Source organism: Oryx dammah, unplaced genomic scaffold (assembly GCF_014754425.2).
Source record: "Oryx dammah isolate SB20612 unplaced genomic scaffold, SCBI_Odam_1.1 HiC_scaffold_11211, whole genome shotgun sequence".
NCBI classification, from domain to species: Eukaryota; Metazoa; Chordata; class Mammalia; order Artiodactyla; family Bovidae; genus Oryx; species Oryx dammah.
The window spans coordinates 543,290-569,362 of record NW_024080604.1 but is presented as its reverse complement, the minus strand read 5'-3'; the positions used below and the strand labels follow the sequence as shown (position 1 = coordinate 569,362).

The 26,073-nt window shown below is 41.3% G+C and overlaps 1 protein-coding gene across 1 annotated transcript in view; it reads left to right on the top strand.

The window, feature by feature from the left end:
* Positions 1-18,792: 18,792 nt before the first annotated feature.
* LOC120861033 overlaps positions 18,793-26,073 on the top strand; it is a 152,237-nt gene continuing 144,956 nt past the window's right edge. Inside the window, exon 1 of the mRNA XM_040236722.1 lies at positions 18,793-18,941. Coding sequence (XP_040092656.1) covers positions 18,814-18,941 — 128 coding nt within the window. The 5' untranslated portion in view covers positions 18,793-18,813. The remainder of the gene's footprint in view (positions 18,942-26,073) is intronic.

The following is a 26,073-nucleotide window of genomic DNA, read 5'->3' as shown; positions in this document are numbered from 1 at the left end:
AGCGTCTTTTAATTTCATGGCTGCAGTCACCATCTGCAGTGATTTTGGAACCCAAAAAACATTTAAACCCAATTATTTAAGACAGAAAAAAAAAAAAAAAAACCTCCTACAAAATGCTTTTTCTGTTTCAGCTACTTCCAGGCAGGTATGTAGGTAAAATTGTCAAGAATGAGGTTTCAAGGCCAATATCAACTTCCGCTCATAAGCACATTATTTTCCTTTCTGTTTAGAGATTCTTTGCCAATCTGAAACACTATCAGTGTTTCTAATATTTCATTTCTTTTTTGTATGTTAAATTTGTTTCTCTTTATTACAACATGTTCCTCATAAATTGGACCTCTTTAATCTTTTTTAGGATTGATGCGGTATCCATGTCATTTAGTGTCATGTTTATTTACAAATGAGAATTGCATTCATTATTTGTTTCAACTAAGTTTTACTTACAAGATGGAACAAATTGAATGTCCATCACCCATGTGAGTGAACTGATCTAATCCCTAATTCCATCATTAGGATATCGAATTGAATATTTCTCAGTTCAATTCAATATCATCATCACCTGAAACAAATCTACACTCTGAGACAATACTTCAAATATATCAGTGTAACAAAATAAAGAAACATTTTACTATCATATTACAGCACACATTTGCAGTCAGTGATGATAAAAACCTTGGTTGTTTTCATCTAGAGGTCCCACTGTCCCTACTTCTTCTTTGAAGTTTCCTACTGGATCCTCAGCATGCAGAAACCGGAGACGCCAAACAGACAGAATATAAGGAAACAAATACACTATTCAGAGCCTCTATATGTAATAAACACATCACTTCTACCCATATGTCATTGTAGAAACTAATCACCTGGTCCAATGTAGCTCTGAGAAGGTTAGGGAATGATGTTCACTATATGTCAATAAAACAGATGTATTTGAAGAGCATAAAGCCAGACTCTGTCACAGTCCTCATTTTTGGTCACTAAAAAAAAAAAAAAGGTGTTATAACATGCTGCAACATGTATACCTTTAGACGGAAGACTTAGCATGGCACATAAGGGAATAAGTATTTATGGTATATATCTATGCATATTAATTTGTTTTATAGATATATATATAGTTGAGCCTAACAACACAATGTCATTGTTATTTTTATTAGGCTTTGATGCTTAAATTAGCAATAGTATTGAGGCATAATTTACATGACATAAGTGAAGTGAAGTCGCTCAGCCGTGTCCGATTCTTTGTGACCCCATGGACTGTAGCCTATCAGGCTCCTCTGTCCATGGGATTTTCCAGGCAAGAGCGCTGGAGTGGATTACCATTTCCTTTTCCAACAACATAACACACAACCTTTAAAATTCAAAGTGATTAATTGAGATACACTTGACTCTAGCATTATATTAACTTCTGCTGTACAACATAAATATATTTTAAATGATCATCACAATGTCTAGTAATATCCATCACTGCCCACAGTTATATGCTTTTTTCTTTTTTTAATTTAAATTTATTTATTTTAATTGGAGGCTAATTACTTACAATATTGTATTGGTTTTGCCATACATCAACATGAATCCACCAAGGGTGTACACGTGTTCCCCATCCTGAACCCCCCTCCCACCTCCCTCCCCATACCATACCTCTGGATCATCCCAGTGCACCAGCCCCAAGCATCCTGTATCCTGCATCAAACCTAGACTGGTGATTCATTTCTTATATGAGATTATACATGTTTCAATGCCATTTTCCCAAATCATCCCACCCTCTCCCTCTCCCACAGAGTCCAAAAGACTGTACTATACATCTGTGTCTCTTTTGCTGTCTTGCATACAGGGTTATTATTACCATCTTTCTAAATTCCATATATATGCATTAGTATACTGTATTGGTGTTTTTCTTTCTGGCTTACTTCACTCTGTATAATTGGTTCCAGTTTCATCAACCTCATTAGAACTGATTCAAATGTATTCTTTTTCATGGCTGAGTAATACTCCATTGTGTATATGTACCACATCTTTCTTATCCATTCATCTGCTGATGGACATCTAGGTTGCTTCCATGTCCTGGCTATTATAAACAGTGCTGTGATGAACATTTGAAAGAGGCACATGTACCCCAATGTTCATTGCTTTTTTTCTTGTGATGCAATTTTTAAAAAATTTCTCTTAGAAACTTTCAAATATACAAAATTATTTAACTATAGTCACTATGCTCTATATTATTTTCTTGGGCACCAAAATCAATGTGAATGGTGAGCAGCCATGAAAGTAAAAGGCATTTGTTCCCTGGAAGAAAACCTACAACAAACCTAGATAGCGTATTAAAAATCAGAGACATCACTTTGCTAACAAGGCTACACAGAGTTAAAGCTATGGCTATGAGAGTTAGAATATAAAGAAAACTGAGCACTGAAGAATTGATGCTTTTGATCAGTGCTGTTGGAGAAGACTCTTGAGGGTCCCTTGGAGAGCAAGGAGCTCAACTGGTTAATCCTAAAGGAAATCAACCCTGAATATTCACTGGAAGGACTGATGCTGAAGCTGAAACGCCAATACTTTGGTCACCTCATGCAAAGAGCCAGATAATTGGAAAAAACCCTGATGCGGGGAAACACTGAGAGAAAAAGGAGAAGCGGGTGATGGAGGATGAGATGGCATCACTGACTCAATGGACATGAGTTTGAACAAACTCCATGAGATAGTGAAGGACAGGGAGGCCTGGCGTGCTGCAGTTCATGGGATAGCAGAGTCAGAAACAACTTAGTCACTGAACAACAACACTATGCTGTTCATTGATTGGATTGCTATACATTTTAATAGTGGTTTTATAAATGTGACTAAATTTAAATTTACTGCCTTACTGTTTTTGTTCTATTTCTCTTATATATACTTTGTTTGCTGCTTGTTGCTGTTGTTGTTATTGTTTTGTGATTTGAATATACTTTTAGCATTTAAGTATCACCTAGCCAGCATAATAAAAAGCAGAGACATTACTTTCCCAACAAAGGTCAGTCTAGTCAAGGCTTTGGTTTTTCCAGTGGTCATGCATGGATGTGAGAGTTGGACTATAAAGGAACCTTAGAAAGCATTACTATGAACAAAGTTAGTGGAGGTGATGGAATTCCAGTTGAGCTATTTCAAATCCTGAAAGATGATGCTGTCAAAGTGCTGCACTCGATATGCCAGCACATTTGGAAAACTCAGCAGCAGCCACAGGACTGGAAAAGGTCATTTTTCATTGTAATCACAAAGAAAGGCAATGCTAAAGAATGCTCAAACTACCGCACAATTGCACTCATCTCACATGCTAGTAAAGTAATGCTCAAAATTCTCCAAGACAGCCTTCAGCAATACGTAAACCATGAACTTCCAGATGTTCAAGCTGGTTTTAGAAAAGGCAGAGGAACCAGAGATCAAATTGCCAACATCCGCTAGATCATCAAAAAAGCAAGAGAGTTCAGGAAAACCATCTATTTCTGCTTTATTGGCTATGCCAGAGCCTTTGACTGTGTGGATCACAATAAACTGTGGAAAATTATGAAGTAGATAGGAGTGCCAGACCATCTGACCTGTCTCTTGAGAAACCTGTATGCAGATCAGGAAGCAACGGTTAGAACTGGACATGGAACAATAGACTGGTTCCAAATAGGAAAAGGAGTATGTCAAGGCTGTATATTGTCATCCTGCTTATTTAACTTATATGCAGAGTACATCATGAGAAACGCTGGGCTGGAAGAAGCACAAGTTGGAATCAAGATTGCTGGAAGAAAGATCAATAACTTCAGATATGCAGATGACACCACCCTTATGGCAGAAAGTAAAGAGGAACTAAAAAGCCTCTTGATAAAAGTGAAGGAGGAGAGTGAAAAAGTTGGCTTAACGCTCAACATTCAGAAAACGCAGATCATGGCATCTGGTCCCATCACTTCATGGGAAATAGATGGGGAAAGAGTGGAAACAGTGTCAGACTTTATTTTGGGGGGCTCCAAAATCACTGCAGATGGTGATTGCAGCTATGAAATTAAAAGACACTTACTTCTTGGAAGGAAAGTTATGACCAACCTGGATGGCATATTCAAAAGCAGAGACATTACTGTGCCAACAAAGGTCCATCTAGGCAATGCTATGGTTTTTCCAGTAGTCATGTATGGATATGAGAGTTGGATGGTGAAGAAAGCTGAGTGCCGAAGAATTGATGCTTTTGAACTGTGGTGTTGGAGAATACTCTTGAGAGTCCCTTGGACTGCAAGAAAATCCAACCAGTCCATCGTAACGGAGATCCTGGGTGTTCATTGGAAGGATTGATGTTGAAGATGAAACTCAACATCAACATCAATACTTTGGCCACCTCATGCGAAGAGTTGACTCATTGGAAAAGACTCTGATGCTGGGAGGGATTGGAGGCAGGAGGAGAAGGGGACAACAGAGGATGAAATGGCTGGATAGCATCACTGACTCAATGGACGTGAGTCTGAGTGAACTCCGGGAGTTGGTGATGGACAGGGAGGCCTCGCGTGCTGTGATTCATGGGGTCACAAAGAGTCGGACACGACTGAGCGATTGAACTGAACTGAACTGAACCATGGTGGCACTAGTGGTAAAGAACCGACCTGCCAGGGTTGTGATCCCTGGGAAGATCCCCTGGGGGAGGACATGGAAACCCACTCCAGTATTCTTGCCTAAAGAATCCATGAACAGAGGAGCCTGGCTGGCTATAGTCCATAGGGTCACAAAGAGTTGGACAGGACTCAAGTGATTTCACTTGCACGCACTAGATAAAAACATATAAAGGGCTTCCCTGATGGCTCAGTGATAAAGAAGCCACCTGCAATGCAGGAAATGCACGTTCGATCCCTGGGCCGAGAAGATGCCCTGGAGAAAAGAAATGGCAATGCACTCCAGTACTCTTGCCTTGGAAATTCCATGGGTAGGGGAACCTACAGTCCAAAAGGGTCACAAAGAATTAGACACAATTTAGCAACTAAACAAAAACAAGGATTTCTATCAAGGGAGAGACTTGAAACTATCAATGGAAACTAAAATGTATAAAACATAAAATTTACCATTTTTAGTACACAGTTGTGTGGCATTAAGCATATTCACAAATTGTGCAGCTATCACTGCTGCACATTTCCAGGAGTTTTTCATTTTCCCAAATAGAAATATGTGCACATTGAACAAAAACTTCCTGTTACCTCCTCCCTCACGGGGTTACCTTAAACAGTTTTGATTGCCACAAAACCTGTAGTTGTTTTTACACCTTGTTTAAAAGACTTTGTTATTTCATTTATTTAACAAACATTTATTGGGCAACCATGCTGGGTGAAATCAAATAAATACCTGAAGGAACTTGCAGCAAAGGAGCTTGCAATGAACTGAGGTAGATAAATGATATCAGTACAGTGTGATAAATGCAAAAATAGAGAAAGAAGAAAAAAGAACCAGCTAGAGACCTAGTGTTTATAGAACACAAACTGTCAGACTGCACCAGAGTGCTTATGCATTTCATTTCTCTTCATAATAGCCCTGTAAAGTAGTTGTCTCGGTGGTAAAGAATCTGCCTGCCAATGCAGAAGACCCAGGTTCGATCCCTGGGTCAGGAAGGTCCCCTGGAGAAGGGAATGGCAGCCCACTCCAGTATTCTTGCCTGGTAAATCCCAGGGACAGAAGAGACTGGTGGGTTACAGTGGATGGGATTGCAAAAGAGTCAGACACAACTTATGGACTAAACAACAACAACAACAAAGTAGTGACTCAGCTAAATTTCACCCTATTTTACAGATAAGGAATATGAAACCTAAAATGATCTAGCAAGTTGTCTACAGGAGCTCCGCAGCTCAGGGTGCAGTAGAAGGGGCAAGCCCTAAACAGACAGTTAGGAGTTCTGGGCGCCAATTCAACTCAGACAGTTAGACAGACTACTTTCTTGCCCCAGGATAGGAAGAAGGCAGAGTGGTTTGTATTCAAAACTACTAACCTAGGAGTGTATACGGAGGAATGGAGCAGAGGGAAATAGTACTAAGAGAGGACTGAAGATGTAAGTCTTGGATAAGATTCCTCCAGGCTGGGAGGGAGAGAGTTGAAGATAATGGGTGGGATTCTCACAAGTGCACCTGTGTCCTAGCCCTATTGATGGTATGTGTTTATTAGTCTCTCAGTTGTATCCAACTCTTTGCAACCCTATGGACTGTAGCCCATCTGGGTCCTTTGTCCATGGAATTCTCCAGGCAAAAATACTGGAGTGGGCAAGCCATTCCCTTCTCCAAGGGATCTTCTGGACTCAGGGATCAAACCCAGTTCTCCCACATTGCAGGCAGATTCTTTACCATCTGAGCCACCAGGATGAAGATGGAAAATTCTCATATATAAGTACACAAAAGGCAGAGTGTGGGCAGAGAGGACTGTAGCATCACATACATAGCAAATATGGGTAGATCTCCCTCAATACATAGCACAATATAATGCTTCCATGCCTTGATCAATGCTTTGCTCTGTGCTTGGAGAGATCCTCCTTTCTTGTCTCCTTGTTGATCTTCTATTGTCAGAGCAAAATTGCACCAAAGTTAAACAGGTAAAGAAGATCTAATTCAAAGCTACTGCATCCTGTATCCTGTATCAAACTTAGACTGGCGATTCGTTTCTTACCTGATAGTATACATGTTTCAATGCCATTCTCCCAAATCATCCCACCCTCTCCCTCTCCCACAGAGTCAAAAAGTCTGTTCTATACATCTGTGTCTCTTTTACTGTCTCACATACAGGGTTATCATTACCATCTTTCTAAATTCCATATATATGTGTTAGTATACTGTATTGGTGTTTTTCTTTCTGGCTTACTTCACTCTGTATAATCGGTTCCAGTTTCATCAACCTCATTAGAACTGATTCAAATGTATTCTTTTTAATGGCTGAGTAATACTCCATAGTGTATATGTACCACGGCTTTCTTATCCATTCGTCTGCTGATGGACATCTAGGTTGCTTCCATGTCCTGGCTACTATAAACAGTGCTGCAATGAACATTGGGGTACATGTGTCTCTTTCAATTCTGGTTTCCTTGGTGTGTATGCCCAGCAGTGGGATTGCTGGGTCATACGGCAGTTCAATTTCCAGTTTTTTAAGGAATCGCCACACTGTTCTCCATAGTGGCTGTACTAGTTTGCATTCCCACCAACAGTGTAAAAGGGTTCCCTTTTCTCCACACCCCCTCCAGCATTTGTTGCTTGTAGACTTTTGGATCACAGCCATTCTGACTGGTATGAAATGGTATCTCATTGTGGTCTTGATTTGCATTTCTCTGATAATGAGTGATGTTGAGCATCTTTTCATGTGTTTGTTAGCCATCTGTATGTCTTCTTTGGAGAAATGTCTATTTAGTTCTTTGGCCCATTTTTTGATTGGGTCATTTATTTTTCTGGAATTGAATCACCAGTCTAGGTTTGATACAGGATACAGGATGCTTGGGGCTGGTGCACTGGGATGACCCAGAGAGATGATATGGGGAGAGAGGTGGGAGTGGGGGTTCAGGATTGGGAACTCACGTACACCCGTGGCGGATTCGTGTAAATGTATGGCAAAACCAATACAATATTGTAAAGTAAAGTAAAAATAAATTAATTAAAAAATAAATTTAAAAAATAGAAAAAAAGACAATTACATGAATAATTATACGTCAGCCCATAAACTATGCTGCCATTAATATCCATTAGTAGCTTTTCATTTCCACTAAAATCTTTAAATTTAGAGCCTAATGGTTAATGTTCACCTGTTAGTTTATTACTTAATGGTTGAGGGAACAAAAGAAGTGATAATCCATTTTTTTAAGGATTAGATTTGATTGCCTTATATAATCTTTTTTGTTATCTTCTTGATTTCCAGATGAACTTTTTGAGAGTCATATGCTGAAAGAGGATGAGATCAAGTTCCCAGGTCCCTGAGACTAGAAGCATCCACATGTGGAAGTTAGATGAGTAAGAAATAAACCTGTGTTATACCACTAAGCATTGGTGGTTAATCTGTTACATAGTCAGTGCTACCTAAACTAATGCCACCTTGGAGGGTACCTGCCATCTCACACCCATTCTCCAAGGAATTATCCTTTTTAAAATGTGTTTTTAACTTAAAGGCACGCTTTTCTACAGCTCCAATTCAGGTATGTCAGAGGAAAGCAGAAAAATTTGCCTTATGTTCATGAAAGGTATTCCCATATAACCCACTCATAAGTTTTTACAACTGAAAATAAGCCATATTTATGTAATGGAATTCTATTTTTTCCATTAAACAAAATAAAAGTGCAGATTATTAAATGGTTTAAAAAAAAAAAAAAAGCTACTGCAATAGAGGAGAGGATCCAGAACCAAGTCGGAACTCAACTTAACTAAACAAAGGGCAGAAGTGTTTTTAAGAGCAAGATGAACAAGTGGAAGAGTGCTGGGGGACTTTAGAAGGAAGTTGATCGATGGGATATGTCCAGCGCATTGAGCTATTCCTGAGTTTGTCAAGTTTTCTCTATGACTAGGCCATGTATTTGTCAATTGGTGCCATAGAACTTAGGTTCCTCCCTCCCACAGAGATTGGGCATGGGGATACCATATTCCTTGATGATTACAACTCAAAGGAATAGTTCCAGTGTCCTTGAGAAACAGAGTCTTGGGATGTAAAACTGGCAAGGGGCTTTTATGAAGGTTTATATTTCAAGGGGCAGGAAAAAATGGACAGCTACAAGTGTTCTAAAGTAATTGCTCTAAGAAAAGGGAGATCAGTGCCTAGAGTCAGAAGAAAGTCTTTGTGAAGTTCAGTCTTAGGTTACTTTTTTTTTTTTAATTTTTGTCCACACCACATGGCTTGTAGAATTACTTCCTTGACCAGGAATTGAACCTGGGCCCTTGGTAGTAAAAGTACAGAATCCTAACCACTGAACCACCAGGGAATTTCTGGTGATTTAAAGTTCCACTTTTTTAATCACTGAAAATATGACACATCTCCTAATTCTCTTTCTTCCCCCATCCCTAATTTTTTACTTCAAAGTCTATGAAAATTCCGATTCTTGTCCATGAACCCATCACCAGAATACTGAACTATAAGTACTGATTTATCTATTTGATATATTTGAAGCAGGGACAATATCTTATTCCATCAATTAGTACAGTAATGATCACATGGTTGGAAATAAATATTTGCTAAACTAAACTCATGCAGCCCATTCCAACTTTTTTCACTGATTGACCTTTCCATCAAAGTGGCTAATTGCATCAATAAATGCATTTACTTTTCCCTCAGCTACTCACCACATATGACTTGTTTTTTTGTTTTGCTTGTTTTGTTAATCTGAATAGTTTCCTTGTGTCCTTAGATTGAGTGACCAGAATTCTAATAAGACACTCTACCACTCAGTTTGGGCCCAGTTCAAAGATTGGATGATTTTTGTCAAATTTTCAGGTTTGGCAGTAAATTCTCCACTTTTTCTGTTAGTGATGCTCATGAATGGTAACACCATAAAGAATCTTCATGGGTGCTGTGATGATTACTTTTAGAAAAGGGATTTAAGTATCCAAATGGTTCCCAGTTGCCCTTTAAAACACTGCCCCTCACATGGTCCCATGAGTGACCCTATGTAGGGCAAGACTTTGCCTTCACCCAGTAAAGGGAAGCACTGAAGACACGGTTCACATTGATCTCAAATTCCCTCTTCAAGATTCTCCAGTAAGAAGAAACATCATTTCTTTGGTCTGAATTACCCAGAACTAGTGTCTATTTTGATGAAATCCACCAGACAGTTTCTCATTAGCTCTGAGAAGTAACCCCATTGAGTCACCCAAATACCTAAAGATGCCATGCCAACATGATTTTTCTTACTGTGTTGTCCGCCAGACACAGTCTATTACCTTGGATTTCAATAGGCTCACACAAAAAAAATATAAAGTATTATATGGTTGTTGTTTTCATGTAAGGCAAGGACATTTTATACCCCTGACACTTAATTTAGGTAACTGTTGACCAGCAGTTCCTGTTGGACACAAGAGTAGTATTTTGTACACAGCACCAGCAGGTTAATCTATAGTTTCTACTCACATGAAAGAATTAACATGCTTCTAAATATTATCAGTTGTCAAGTCTCAGAAAGTCAATGTCCAGACCACCAGATGACAAGGAAATAACATCACATACAAGTTTGATAATAAAGTACATCCAAATTAATTTTGCTCTGGCTAAAATATAAGGATTTTTTCCAAGTACAGACAGAATGAGATCTTTCAAAATAATCCATATTTCTTAAAATATGGGCCACTGTTTTCAAATATCTCTTCCTCACATCTTTCCACTCTGCCACTGCCTCATTTCTCTCAATTAGAGTGCATTTTTTAATACAATTATCTGATTTGTTCACATGGAGATTGATGGAAGATATACACTAGATTGAAAAACAGTTGTATGAGAAATACATCTGCAAAGATGGACTCTCCAGGGAAGAATATGTAAGATGATTTTTCAGCACTTTTCATTCTGAGACTCTTGATTGGTGTCGTGTTTGTTAGAGGCTGTCATTTATATTTGTTTTTAAAATATATCCTCCTAAATAACTTTAGTATTAGGGAAGAAAGAAGGAGACACATTTAGATGCTAAAAACCTCCTCTGTTTTTTTAGGCAGATAGCATCTTATTTGATGTGGCATTGGGCTCTGATACCAATAAAGCATTGGCACTAATACATTCTACTAAGTCTGGTTCATGGTTTCTCATAGCTTTGAGAATTCTTCATGTTTAAATTTTTTGTTTATATGCCTAGAAATTTGGAAAGATGTCATTAATAAATTGTATCTCTAGTTCTTTCATGAAAAAGGCCATGCCTCTACAAGGCCAGTGAATCAATTGACTGAATTAACCTTGCATTAAATTCAGCTCAGTTAAGAAACCTCAAACTACCATTATTAACCATTTCTGATTCCATGTTTCTATTGTAAAGGAGAAAAGAATAATCTAACAAAGATATTCATCACACTCCAGTTTTTTTCAAGGAGAAAGTTCATTGCATGCACATGATAATCATTAAATAAAGGAGATAAAATTGTATACATTTAGTATCAATCATAAAATAATTGTCTTCAATTAAAAAAAAATCTACCCTGTAAACAAAGTCCTTCAGTCAGTCAGTTCAGTCGCTCAGTCGTGGCCAACTCTTTGCAATCCCATAAACTGCGGCATGCCAGACCTCCCTGTCCATCACCAACTCCCGGAGTTCACTCAAACTCATGTCCATTGAGTCAGTGATGTCATCCAGCCATCTTATCCTCTGTCATCCCCTTCTCCTCCTGCCACCAATCCCTTCCAGCATCACAGTCTTTTCCAATGAGTCAACCCTTTTCATGAGGTGGCCAGAGTACTGGAGTTTCAGCTTTAGCATCAGTCCTTCCAATGAACACCCAGGACTGATCTCCTTCAGAACATACTAGTTGGATCTCCTTGCAGTCCAAGGGACTCTCAAGAGTCTTCTCCAACACCACAGCTCAAAAACATCAATTCTTCGGCACTCAGCTTTCTTCACAGTCCAACTCTCACATCTATACATGACCACTGGAAAAACCATAGCCTTGACTAGACGGACTTTTGTTGGCAAAGTAATGTCTCTGCTTTCTAATATGCTATCTAGGTTGGTCATAACTTTTCTTCCAAGGAGTAAGTGTCTTTTAATTTCATGGCTGCAGTCACCATCTGCAGTGATTTTGGAGCCCCAAAAAATAAAGTCTGACACTCTTTCACTGTTTCACCATCTATTTCCCATGAAGTGATGGGACCAGATGCCATGATTTTCGTTTTCTGAATGTTGAGCTTTAAGCCAACTTTTTCACTCTCCTCTTTCACTTTCATCAAAAGGCTTTTTAGTTCGTCTTCACTTTCTGCCATAAGGATGGTGTCACCTGCATATCTGAGGTTATTGATATTTCTCCCAGCAATCTTGATTGTGACCTTGAAGCTTGTGCTTCTTCTAGTCCAGCGTTTCTCATGATGTACTCTGCATATAAGTTAAATAAGCAGGGTGACAATATACAGCCTTGACATACTCCTTTTCCTATTTGGAACCAGTCTGTTGTTCCATGTCCAGTTCTAACTGTTGCTTCCTGACCTGCATATAGTTTTCTCAAGAGGCAGGTCAGGTGGTCTTGTATTCTCATCTCTTTCAGAATTTTCCACAGTTTATTGTGATCCACATAGTCAAAGGCTTTGGCATAGTCAATAAAGCAGAAATAGATGTTTTTCTGGAACTCTCTTGCTTTTTTGATGATCCAGCTGATGTTGGTAATTTGATCTCTGGTTCCTCTGCCTCTTCTAAAACCAGCTTGAACATCTGGAAGTTCACGGTTTATATATTGCTGAAGCCTGGCTTGGAGAATTTTGAGCATTACTTTACTAGCGTGTGAGATGAGTGCAATTGTGCGGTAGTTTGAGCATTCTTTAGCATTGCCTTTCTTTGTGATTGGAATGAAAACTGACCTTTTCCAGTCATGTGGCCACTGCTGAGTTTTCCAAATGTGCTGGCATATTGAGTGCAGCGCTTTGACAGCATCATCTTTCAGGATTTAAAATAGCTCAACTGGAATTCCATCACCTCCACTAGCTTTGTTTTAGTCCTTACCCACAGATAAAAGAGATGGGCATGTTAAGATATGTCAGTTTTGCCTAAACATGATTCTAGGCATATATATGAGTAAATCATTCCTTTCCCTAGCTGTGCCACTATGCCATTTGACATATGTACCTTAGTGCCATCATCTGTAAAATGGGAATAAAACAACATGCTTCTTAACACTGATGTGAGAATTAAATATTAATTAAAGCACTTAAGGAAAATGATTGGTGCATATTAAGTTCTCAGTAAATACTAGCCATTATTAATTCCATTACTAACTAGAAAGGAAAGGGCCTGATAAGATAGAAAAAAATGTCATTGCCCAGTGCCTTCTGGAGAGCTGTGGGGATCAAGGGGGTTCATGGTTTCCTTAGTTTTGTCAGTTGTGACATTTCCTCTTTCTCCTCCAAACATTTTTCCTTTGCTTTTCCTCTTCTTCGAGTGGTGGTGGTGGTTTAGTCCCTTAGTCGTGTCCAACTCTTGTGATCCCATGGACTATAGCCCACCAGGCTCCTCGGTCTGTGGGATTCTCCAGGCAAAAATACTGGAGTGGATTGCCATTTCCTTCTCCAGGGGATCTTCCAGACCCAGGAATCAAACCCAGTCTCCTGCATTGCAGGAGGATTTTTTTACCAACTGAGCTAAGAGAGAAGTGCTCCCATTTCTAAATCCCACTCTTATTTTCTTATAATCAAGGATCTCTAGGCCTTAGCCTCCTTTCTTCTCCTCTTAGAAACTGCCACTACCCATGATGTCCCTGGCTATCTTGTTCCTTCCAATTTGCTAGAGTCCGGGTATGAGCTCCTCACCTCCTTCATTCATTTCTAGTCTGAAAGTATGAGACTCTTGCAATGGTATATAAACACAAGTGAGGATAGCTTATGTAAGAAAAAGGAAAGTTAATATGACTTTCACTAGATCATGGGGGCAAGGGAAGAAGCAAGAGGAGAGAAAAGGGGTCAGATCATGGAAGGCCTAGAAGGTTCTGCTGGGAGGGTGGATTTTATCCTAAGGGCAAGAATGATCCAATGAGACAGAATTTAAGACAGGAGGGACCTGATTATATTTTCATTTTATAATTAGGGCTTGGGAGGTTGGGTTGGAAGGAGAGATCATTTAAAAGACATAAATGAGTCTCTATAAAAGCTGTGGTAATGGAGATGGAGGAAAAAGATTAATTCCAGGGTGTATTAAGGAGGCAGATTCAGCAGGATGTGGTGGGAAGTGAGGGGCAGAGGGAGGCAAGGACTTGGGATTTCTGGCTTGGAAGACAGAATGAATGATGGACATAATAAGAGGAGCTCTTGGCTATGGAGAAAGAGAATAAGCTAGAAAAGGTAAGCAAATGGACTCTTTGCTAGAGCCTGCAGAAGGAATGTGGCCCTGCTGATGCTTTTGTTTTAGCTCAGTGAGATTTATTTCAAATTTCTGACCCTCAGAACTGTAAGATAGTAAATTAGTGCTGCTTAAGAAATAAGTTTATGATAATTTGTTACAACAGTAATAGGGAAGTAGGGTTTCCATGGTAGCTTAGCTGGTAAACAATCCACCTGCAATGTAGGAGACCCCTGTTCAATTTCAGGTTAGGAAGATACCCTGGAGAAGGGACAGGCTACACATTCCAGTAATCTTGAGCTTCCCTAGTGGCTCAGATGGTAAAGAATCCTGCTGTGATGTGGGAGACCTGAGTTTGATCCCTGGGTTGGGAAGACCCCCTGGAGGAGGGCATGGCAACCCACTCCAGTATTCTTGCCTGGAGAATCCCATGCACAGAGTAGCCTGGCAGGCTACAGTCCATGGGTCACAAAGAGTCGGCCACAACTGAGAGACTAAGACAATACAATATGGAAGCAACACAGGCTGTCTTAGCACCAGAGCTTTCTGTGAGGTCAGACAGGGTGCTCTGGGGCTGCAGCATAACAGGACTTCTCCCTCTTTCTATACTGCTCCCTTCATCTCCTTTCCACACATATTGGGGACCAAGGGCTTTTCCAAGTAAGCATTCTGCATGTGGAACTCTGTCTTGGAGTCTGCTCCCCAGAAAACCAACCTGGGACAGATGGCAACAGCTCATGTTAATGTCCCATATGACAGTAAATATGTGAACAACAAATATATAAAGGTAAATTTTATCACTGTTAGTGTCACTCAAAAAGTATAATGCCTAACACGAACTGCCCTGGCCCTGATAGTAAGACAATGTGAAGTAAATGTGAAGAACATGAGCTTGACAGGAAGATATGAGTTCAATTCCAGCACCTTTACTTGGTCACCTTACTTAAACTTTTGGGCTTTAACTCCCCCTCATTTACCATTCCCTTCCCGCTAAGTAGGAATGAAAAATACTTTCCCCTACTAGGTAACATGAAAGTATTTAAATATGATTCAGTTCAGTTTCAGTTCAGTCATTCAGTCATGTCCGACTCTGCGACCCCATGAACTGCAGCACGCCAGGCCTCCCTGTCCATCACCAACTTCCGGAGTTCACTCACACTCACGTCCATCGAGTCAGTGATGCCATCCAGCCATCTCATCCTCTGTCATCCCCTTCTCCTCCTGCCACCAATCCCTCCCAGCATAACAGTCTTTTCCAATGAGTCACCTCTTCACATGAGTAGCCAAAGTACTGGACTTTCAGCTTTAGCATCAGTCCTTCCAAAGAACACCCAGGGCTGATGTTCTTTAGAATGGACTGGTTGGATCTCCTTGCAGTCCAAGGGACTCTCAAGAGTCTTCTCCAACACCACAGATCAACAGCATCAATTCTTCACTGCTCAGCTTTCTTCACAGTCAAACTCTCACATCCATACATGACTACTGGAAAAACCATAGCCTTGACTAGATGGACCTTAGTCGGCAAAGTAATGTCTCTGCTTTTGAATATGCTATCTAGGTTGGTCATAACTTTTCTTCCAAGGAGTAAGCGTCTTTTAATTTCATGGCTGCAATCACCATCTGCAGTGATTTCAGAGCCCCAAAAAAGAAAATCTGACACTGTTTCCACTCTTTCCCCATCTATTTCCCATGAAGTGACGGGACCAGATGCCATGATTTTCGTTTTCTGAATGTTGAGCTTTAAGCCAACTTTTTCACTCTCCTCTTTCACTTGATGAAATGAGGAGCTTTTTAGCTCCTCTTCACTTTCTGCCATTAAGGGTGGTGTCATCTGCATATCTAAGGTTATTGATATTTCTCCCAGCAATCTTGATTCCAGCTTGTGCTTCTTCCAGCCCAGCATTTCTTATGATGTACTCTGCATATAAGTTAAATAAGCAGGGTGACAATATACAGCCTTGACATACTCCTTTTCCTATTTGGAACCAGTCTGTTGTTCCATGTCCAGTTCTAACTGTTGCTTCCTGACCTGCATATAGGTTTCTCAAGAGGAAGGTCAGGTGGTCTTGTATTCTCATCTCTTTCAGAATTTTCCACAGTTTATTGTGATACACAGAGTCAAAGGCTTTGGCAGAGTCAATAAAGCAGAAATAGATGTTTTTCTGGAACTCTCTTGCTTTTTTTGATGATGGAACAGATGTTGACAATTTGATCTCTGGTTCCTCTGCCTTTTCTAAAACCAGCTTGAACATCTGGAAGTTCACAGTTCACGTATTGATGAAGCCTGACTTGGAGAATTTTGAGCATTATTTTACTAGTGTGTGAGATGAGTGCAATTGTGTGGTAGTTTGAACATTCTTTGGCATTGCCTTTCTTTGGGATTGGAATGAAAACTGACCTTTTCCAGTCATGTGGCCACTGCTGAGTTTCCCAAATTTGCTGACATATATGATCACTGATCTGTAATAAGGGCTCAATGAAAGGGAATCAAACTTCCTCAACTCTACCTCACTGTTCCAGTTGATACTCTGGGTGGGAAGGCGAATCACCACTAAGCTACATGAGTCTGCTGTCAAAATGTGTGCTCCATGCTAGGAGAGCTCTGAGAGATCAGTGTGACCTGGGAGGCGATGGAAGGCTTCTTGAGGGACATGGAACTTAGCTGGGCTCAAAAAAACATGTGAAAGAAAGGTCAGGAGAGGTTGCCATAGGGGTCCTCAATCCACCTCTAGTGTGTAGTTCTAGTTCAAGTAAACAGAATTTGGAAGAGCAAGTACCTGATAATCAAGTTTGCACAGTGCCTCACTTAGTTGTTTTAACTGGCAATATTAGACATGGAAGACAGTATATCTTGTAATATAAACAGCCTCTTTTGATATATTCTACATAAATATGAAATATTATTATAACAAGAGGAAACTGAGAAGCAAAAATACTGGATAAGAACAGCAATGTTGAGCTATGCACTCATTGCAGATAAATACATAAAACCTTGAAATTATGACATAACCAGTACTGTTAGATTTACGGTTATGGGTATCGCTCTCATTCCAAGCTCCTACTTTACATTTATCATCTTTATGTTCATATTGCATCTCCATTTTCAATCTTACAAATTTCTCCCTCTCCTAGTAACCTTTTCAGCTGAAATTTCATATGCTTCATATTAACTCAGAAGCAAATTCTTTTCTGGAAAGTTGAAACTATCTGTTCAGCCATTTCTGAGTTACTCAAGCATGAAGGCAGGTTGTTTAGGAAATTTGTCAAGATCCACCTTTTAAGTGTTCAGATTTAATTCAAGATGATTTAAATTTAAACCTCCCAGAGCTGTCATACATGTGTTCTCTCAGGAGAAAAACATTCTTTGCTTTGAGATATAACCGGTTGAGGTTTACACTCCACTTTCTGTATCAATGGGGTGTGGTTAGGAAGAGATCTGCTCAGATCCTGGAAACCTCTTTGGGTTTCCAGAACCTTCACGCATATTTATAAGAATGCTTTATCTTCCCCACCCCCCACCCATTATCAACTCTCTAGGAGAACTTGAAGGTAACATCTCGTGTCTGACTGTTCCTTGTCAGGCAATAATAAAAGTTTTATTCTATGAAAAATTGGAAAAATAAGGATTTAAAATATTTATTTATTGAAACTTGGGTATTAGAGACAGGTAGACAGGAATATCTGTATTGCTAACAGCATCTTTTAAGAAAACATTATTGGATATATTAACAAGACTTTTCTCAGATGAGAAAAGACTATTCATAAGATTATAAGTGCTCTGAAATACTGGGAATGTACAAAATTAAAAAGAATTAAAGTAGGAACAGGTGGTGAATGGCGTAGAGGCAGGAGAGAAAAGGACAGACATCTTCCTTCTGACCTGGCAGACAGACTCAAGGCCAGTGGATGTGTTCCATTATCTATTGCGGCATGGCTTCCCTGATAGCTCAGTTGGTAAAGAATCCAACTGCAATGTAGGAGACGCCAGTTTAATTCCTGGGTCAGGAAGACCCCCTGGAGAAGGGATAGGCTACCCACTCCAGTATTCTTGGGCTTCCCTTGTGGCTCAGCTGGTAAAGAATCTGCCCGCAATGCGGGAGACCTGGGTTGGACCCCTGGAGAAGGGAAAGGCTGCCCACTCCTGTATTCTGGTCTGGAGAATTCCATGGACTACATAGTTCATGGGGTGGCAAAGAGTTGGATACGAATGAGCGATTCTCACTTTCACTATTGCGGCATGACAAACCACCTCAAAACTTATGCCCTAAAACAACCCTTTTAGTATCTCTGGGGGTTGGCTAGGCTCAGTTAGACAGTTATTGATCAGAGTTTCCCGTGTAGCTGCAGCGACCAGGGCTGGCTAGCACACTCTGAGGGTTCACTCACTCACTTAGGTGTAGCACCTGGGCTGGAAATGAAGGAGTCTTCCGGCCTGGAAAAAGAAGATAACGACCTCAAAGGCCCAGGCTGGACCACCTGACTCGGTGAAAACAAAACTTAAAGTCCCACCACGATACTCTGGGCAGATTGCATCAAACCAAGACTGACTTTCACCCCCCTGCCCGGGACACTACCCGCTCCCGCCGCCCGTCACCATCCCCAGCTCCCTACCTCCAAGAGCCATCTCCCCCTCCTCCCTCTTCCCTGAGTTACCTGCTCCGGCGATTGCAGAGCGCCCATCTTCCCAGCCCGAGCAAAACCCGGAGCGGTGGAATCCCTCGGCCGGAGCGCCCCGGCGACCACTGGGCATGCTCCGTCGTCAGTCAGGCTGGGGCCGGGAGCGGCCAGCGCCGTGCGCGCCGGCGGGTTCCTCCCGCGGCCGCGCGTCCTCCGCCTCCCGAGCCGGGGGCGGGCGCGTGATGGCGGCGGCGGCGGGGAGCGCCAGCGGCGGAAGCAGCAGCAGTGACACGTCGAGCACTGGCGAGGAGGAGAGGATGCGGCGCCTCTTCCAGACCTGCGACGGCGACGGCGACGGCTACATCAGCAGGTACTCGGGGAGGTCCGCGGGACTGGCCGGCGCGCGACCCGCCTCTCCGCGATGCCCGAGTCCCCTCCTCTGCCCCATCGCCCCCAACTTCCCCCAAGTTGCTCCGAAGCTCACGGGAAAAGTTGCCCGCGACTCACAGCGCGTCGCCGGCTCGGCCACTGAGACCGAGGAGCTAGCTGCTCAGCTCGTCTTCTGGAGGTGCCGGTTGGTGCAACTTTCCCCAGCGCTGCCTTTGTCTGGGCACAGGGAGACCTCTCTTTCGGATGCGGGTCCTCCTCCGGGACTGGGAACGCTCCTGCCTCTGGGGAGACGAGTGCTGGCCGTTTGCCCAAGTAGAGGAGGCTGCTCTGCCGCCTCAGGGTGTCAAGACGCTGAGGTCACCGGGCAGCGGTCTTGTCCGGTTGCTCGGCGGACAGACCCGGGACCGCACCGGGAGAGGGATGCACGCTCAGCGACAGAGCTGAGCAGGAAAAACAAGCTGTGAAAAACTTTCGTGTGCCACAGAGACCCTGCGTTCCAAACTTAGGAGCCCCCAAAGTGAGCGTATTAATAGTTTGCCGCTCAGTACTGATCTAAACCTCTTAGCCTGAGGGGAGCGAAGCGTTCAGGCGCAAAGTGGGGGATGAGAGGTGAGGCTGGAATATAGACCCTACTCCCTACCCCGGCTCAAGGCTCTAACCAGGTGAGCCTCTCGAGGGGCCTCGGGGCGCCTCTTCGTGATCTCCAAACCCTCGCTGTGCTGGCTTCCAGCTGCCCTGCAGGGGCGGTATTGCAACTTCAAGCGGCGAGGCTTGGTAAAATAATTACTCTGCCCAAATGTTTATCACGTATGACACTGATGGTGAGGAAGGCAAGCGTAACGTCTTCTAGAATGCTTATATGAAAGGTCGACACTGGGCGCTGAAGCCTGTACGCACCGAAGTTGGAATTGCCTTCAAAGGGGTAGGCAGCCTAAATTGTGTGTTACATTTTTTTTTCAGCCTTTGTCTTGGTGATGGTGAAGAGATACTCTGAAAATCCCAGGGTGCCTCCTACTGATTGTACTTGCTTACACAGAGAAAGAAAGTAGGAAATCCCTCCCCACCCCCAAATTTAAAAAAAAAAAAAAAAATCTCTGAAACAGGTGATTAGACGTATGGGGAAAAAAAGACAAAATTCTTTCGGACTTGACTCAATTACGATAATTCCTAGCTGAATTTTCTCACTTTTTTGAAGTTACATTAGAAAACATTAGAAAGATATCAGAATAATTTATGGAGTAATTATGTCCTGAAATGAAAGAAATATGTAACTCCAGGTGACCTTGTATATATTTTCATCTGGAAGTCTTTCCCTTTTTTGGTTCCAGAATTTAAAAAAATTCATCATATAGTTTAGTTTTTTTGTTGTTGTTATTTCCTTACCTGAAAGGGCATTATCTCATTTGCAATAATATAAGCTATCTTCATTCTTCATGTTAGAATGCAAAAGGACATTAATTTCATATGGGCAAGAGTGCATATAGAAAATGACCAAAATTCTCTCCTTCCTTTCCTTTAACCCTACTAATATTGTTGCTTTATCTTAACTACACTTTCTATATAAATGTTCATATTATTTTGAATGGGGTCTGTGTGGACCCTTTAGGATAATGAATTTTGCTTGAGAACTTTGTTTTGGAAGGTGAAGCATTATAAGGGCATGATGTTAAAGAAGGAATTTTAGAGGGAGGTAGAAATACACTGGAGTAAAAGTTGGAAAAAACTTTATCCTTTGAGCTACATCACTTTAATATATCTGCTTGAAAGGAAGGTATCTTCAGCAGTAGTTCAGTTCAGTTCAATCGCTCAGTCATGCTTGACTCTGCGACCCCATGAACTGCAGCTTATCAGGCCTCCCTGTCCATCACCAACTCCCAGAGTTTACCCAAACTCATGTCCATTGAGTCAGTGATGACATCCAACCATCTCATCCTCTGTCATCCCCTTCTCCTCCTGCCTTCAATCTTTCCCAGCATCAGGGTCTTTTCAAATGAGTCAGCTCTTCACGTCAGTTGGCCAAAGTGTTGGAGTTTCAGCTTCAACATCAGTCCTTCCAATGAACACCCAGGACTGATCTCCTTTAGAATGGACTGGTTGGATCTCCTTGCAGTCCAAGAGACTCTCAAGAGTCTTCTCTAACACCACAGATCAACAGCATCAATTCTTCACTGCTCAGCTTTCTTCACAGTCCAACTCTTCACATCCATACATGACTACTAGAAAAACCATAGCCTTGGATGGACCTTTGTTGACGAAGTATTATCTCTCTGCTTTTTAATATGCTATCTAGGTTGGTCATAACTTTCCTTCCAAGGAGTAAGCGTCTTTTAATTTCATGGCTGCAATCACCATCTGCAGTGATTTTGGAGTCCCAAAAAAGAAAATCTGACACTGTTTCCACTGTTTCGCCATCTATTTCCCATGAAGTGATGGGACCAGATGCCATGATCTTCATTTTCTGAATGTTGAGCTTTAAGCCAACTTTTTCACTCTCCTCTTTCACTTTCATCAAGAGGCTTTGTAGTTCCTCTTCACTTTCTGCCATAAAGGTGGTGTCATCTATATATCTGAGGTTATTGATATTTCTCCCGGCAATCTTGATTCCAGCTTGTGTTTCTTCCAGTCCAACGTTTCTTATGATGTACTCTGCATATCAGTTAAATAAGCAGGGTGACAATATACAGCCTTGACATACTCCTTTTCCTGTTTGGAACCAGCCTGTTGTTCCATGTCCAGTTCTAACTGTTGCTTCCTGACCTGCATATAGGTTTCTCAAGAGGCCGGTCAGGTGGTCTGGTATTCCCATCTCTTTCAGAATTTTCCACAGTTTATTGTGATCCACACAGTCAAAGGCTTTAGCAGAGTCACTAAAGCAAAAATAGATGTTTTTCTGGAACTCTCTTGCTTTTTTTGATGATGGAACAGATGTTGGCAATTTGATCTCTGGTTCCCCTGCCTTTTCTAAAACCAGCTTGAACATCTGGAAGTTCACAGTTCACGTATTGCAGAGCCAAAACTTTAGCTGTGGGCAGAGTTGCTGTGGAAGTTATTTTTAGGCTGTGACAGAATTTCCATATAGGAGGAGTTCAGGGTGGCAATTTCATTGAGAGGAGAAAGCAAAGACCTTGTCCAGAAGTGTCTTTACACAGCAAGCACAGTTTTCCTGGAGCACATGTTTATTTGGTATGCTGGAGGAATGAGGTTAATGAAAATGACTCCATTTCCAGGGTCACTTCTTCATGCTGCCACTATTTAATGACTTTACTGACCTCTCTATAGTGTGTGGTAAGGTGTGGAATGCTGTGAATTTTCTCTTATATTAAATTTGAGAGTTGGGCTTTCTAACTTAAAACCTTGAATTCTTTAAAAGATATGAAGTTTGTGCTAACATCAATAGCTGTATCCATTAGGATTTTGTTTGGGCTGTATGTAATAGCATATATGAGTCAAATAAGGATTGACTGTAACATCTAGAAGTCTGGAGGTGGGCTTGCCAGGCTGAGGCAGCAGCTCCATAATGGGATCAAGGCGTAGCTTCTTTCTGTCTTCTGTATCACCATTCTTCACATGGAGCATCATCTTCATGGTTATCTCAGAGTCCTAAAATGATTGCTATGTCTCCAACTTCATCTCCAGGTTCTAGGGAGGGAAGTGTAAGAGGAAGCTGAAGTGGATGATGCCTGTATCATCAAAGCACAGCTTTCCCAGATCCCTGTTGGTCAAACTATACATGCAGTAGAGTTTAAGGAAGCATGTCATCTATTTGAGTACATTGCCTCCTATACAGAATCTGAATTCTGTTATTAAGAGTGAGAAATTGATATTGGGTAGGCAAGTAGCAACCAATACATGTAATAAAACTCCCCATATTAACCCAAATTCAACTGTATTGGCTCCAGTCCTTTACCCTCGCCCTCATCTTCAAAGAGGAGTGAACTGGAGGTGTTGTGTTCAGAAAAAGGAGAAGGAGAAGAAAGTCTGAGGCCCTGGGGACATGTCAAGGCATACCATTTCAGGAAGAAGGAAGATAAAAAGTTAGGGCTTTGTGTCTTAAATATCCTCTAGGCCCAGCTTTCCCCATCAAACTGACCAAAAAAAGGTATTGGTTAACTGGAGATTCCTGGAATTGTTGCTGCTGCCCAGGAACTCCGAGGCTGCCAGGGGAATCCAGAATCATTCCCATGGATACTTAAACTGCCATGAGGTGGAACCAAGCCACAGCTTGAAGAGGGAGGGGTTTGGGCTGCACAGTGACCACTGCTGGCTCTTCTGGCGCCTTCACTAACCTCACGATGACTTCATGCCACACTTTCTGGTATTGAGTTTTGCGAGCCCTAGATATCCTGTGATTGAAGATGGTGGTTTTACTCTATTGGCTGACATTAATTTCCCTTTGGAATTCTAAAGCTTTTGTCTTTATCCTTCAGCTTAAGAAACTGTTTATGTTGCACATTTTGACAAATATCATAAACCATCAGTTTCATTTAGGCTTAGTCTTCAAACCTCAGCTCAGACTTTATTGCCTTTGAGAGAGCTTCCATGACCACTGTATCAAAGTGAGTTAGGGACTTCCCTGGGGGTCCAGTGGTTAGGACTCTGCTTTCACTGCCGAGGGCTTGAGTTCAGTTCCTGGTCAGGGAACTAAGATCCTACCAGTTGAGTGGTATGACCAAAATAAGAAAATAATAAATTAAGTGAGTCATCTCTACCCTGGCATTATTCTCCATCATAATACCAATGGCTTTCTTCCAAAGAACCCTTTTCAACCTGTAATTGCATTTGTTTATTGCTTTGTTTGCCAATTTATTGTCATTCTCCCACTAAATATAGCCTTTATGAGGGACAGAATCATGGTTTATTAACTGTACACCCAGGATCTAGCACAGTATTTGCCATATAGCCCTCAATCAGTAAATTCTGATGAATAAATAAACAAGAATAAACAGTGGTATGTCATGTATATTGAAAAATCTTTCAGGCTTTTTCCTTGTGAGATACTTTAAATGTAAGTATATTTTACTATATATTTTCCTTTAAAAATAACTTCTTCCTAGTTATATAAGATATTTTTGTTGCTGAAAATTTGGAAACTATATAATCAAATCAAATCAAAATCATGCAGTACCCCATAACTGGGCTTCCCAGGTGGCTTAGTGGGTAAGGAATCTGCCTGCAATGCAGGAGATGTGGATTCAATCCCTGGGTCAGGAAGATCCCCTGGAGGGAGGCATGGCAACTAACTCCAGTATTCTTGGCTAGAAAAATCCCGTGGGCAGAGGAGCCTGGCAGGCTACAGTCCATGGGGTCACAAAGAGTCAGACATTACTGAAGTGGCTGAGCATATACGCACATCCCATAACTAAGGTGTATCATTTCTGTTTTCCTGATGACATATCTACATCATAACATTCTTCTAGTAAAATTAAAAATGATTGGATAAAAGGAAAAGCATCTTGTATTCTTGGTTAGGAAGATTTAATATTGTTATGATGGCAGTACTCCCCTGTTTCACTCCCCACCCCAACCTCCCCAGCTCTAGGCAACCATTAATCTACTTTCTGTCTCTATAGATTTGCCTGTTATGGATATTTCATGTAAATGGAATCATACACTATGTAACCTTTAGTTGCTTGTGTTTCAGTGTCATATCTAAGAAAGTTTGGGGTAATCCAAAGTCACAAAGATATATTCCTGTTTTCTTCTAAGAGTTTTATAGGTTTTGTTCTTTTTTAGACTTGTGATCCATTTTGAGTTTATTTTTGTATATGGTGTGAAGAAGGATCCAAGTTCATTTTTTCATGTGGCTATCAAGTTCTATTGTCATCCTGCTTATTTAACTTATATGCAGAGTACATCATGAGAAACGCTGGACTGAAAGAAACACAAGCTGGAATCAAGATTGCCGGGAGAAATATCAATAACCTCAGATATGCAGATGACACCATCCTTATGGCAGAAAGTGAAGAGGAACTAAAAAGCCTCGATGAAAGTGAAAGTGGAGAGTGAAAAAGTTGGCTTAAAGCTCAACATTCAGAAAACAAAGATCATGGCATCTGGTCCCATCACTTCATGGGAAATAGATGGGGAAAGAGTGGAAACAGTGTCAGACTTTATTTTTGGGGGCTCCAAAATCACTGTAGATGGTGACTGCAGCCGTGAAATTAAAAGACGCTTACTCCTTGCAAGAAAAGTTATGACCAACCTAGATAGCATATTCAAAAGCAGAGACATTACTTTGCTGACTAAGGTCCGTCTAGTCAAGGCTATGGTTTTTCCTGTGGTCATGTATGGCTGTGAGAGTTGGACTGTGAAGAAAGCTGAGCACCGAAGAATTGATGCTTTTGAACTGTGGTGTTGGAGAAGACTCTTGAGAGTCCCTTGGACTGCGAGGAGATCTAACCAGTCCATTCTGAAGGAGATCAGCCCTGGGATTTCTTTGGAAGGAATGATGCTAAAGCCAGTACTTTGGCCACCTCATGCGAAGAGTTGACTCACTGGAAAAGACTGTGATCCTGGGAGGGATTGGGGGCAGGAGGAGAAGGGGACGACAGAGGATGAGATGGCTGGATAGCATCACTGACTCGATGGACGTGAGTCTGAGTGAACTCCAGGAGATGGTGATGGACAGGGAGGCCTGGTGTGCTGTGATTCATGGGGTCGCAAAGAGTCGGACACGACTGAGCGACTGAACTGAATTGAAGTGGTCAATTTGTTCAAGCAGCATTTGTTGAAAAGACTATTCTTTCCTATTTTCTTGACTCTCTTATCACCAACCAATTGACTATAAACATAAACGTTCATTTCTTGACTCCCAGTTCTTCTGTCTGTAGGTGTGCCTATCCGTATACCAGTACCACACTATTCTGATTACTGTTGCTTTAAGTTTTGAAATTGAGAAGTATGAATCCTCTAGTTTTGCTCTTCTCTTTTTACGATTGGCTGTTCTTAGTCCTCTATGTTCCCTTATACATTTTAGGATCAGCTTGTCAATTTCTTCAACACTGGCAGCTGAGATGTTTCATTGGGATTGCATTGAATCTATAGGTCAGTTTGTTCACGTGCAGTTTTAGTAAATATATTTTTCAGGATAGTATTTTTTTTCCACCAGCCCT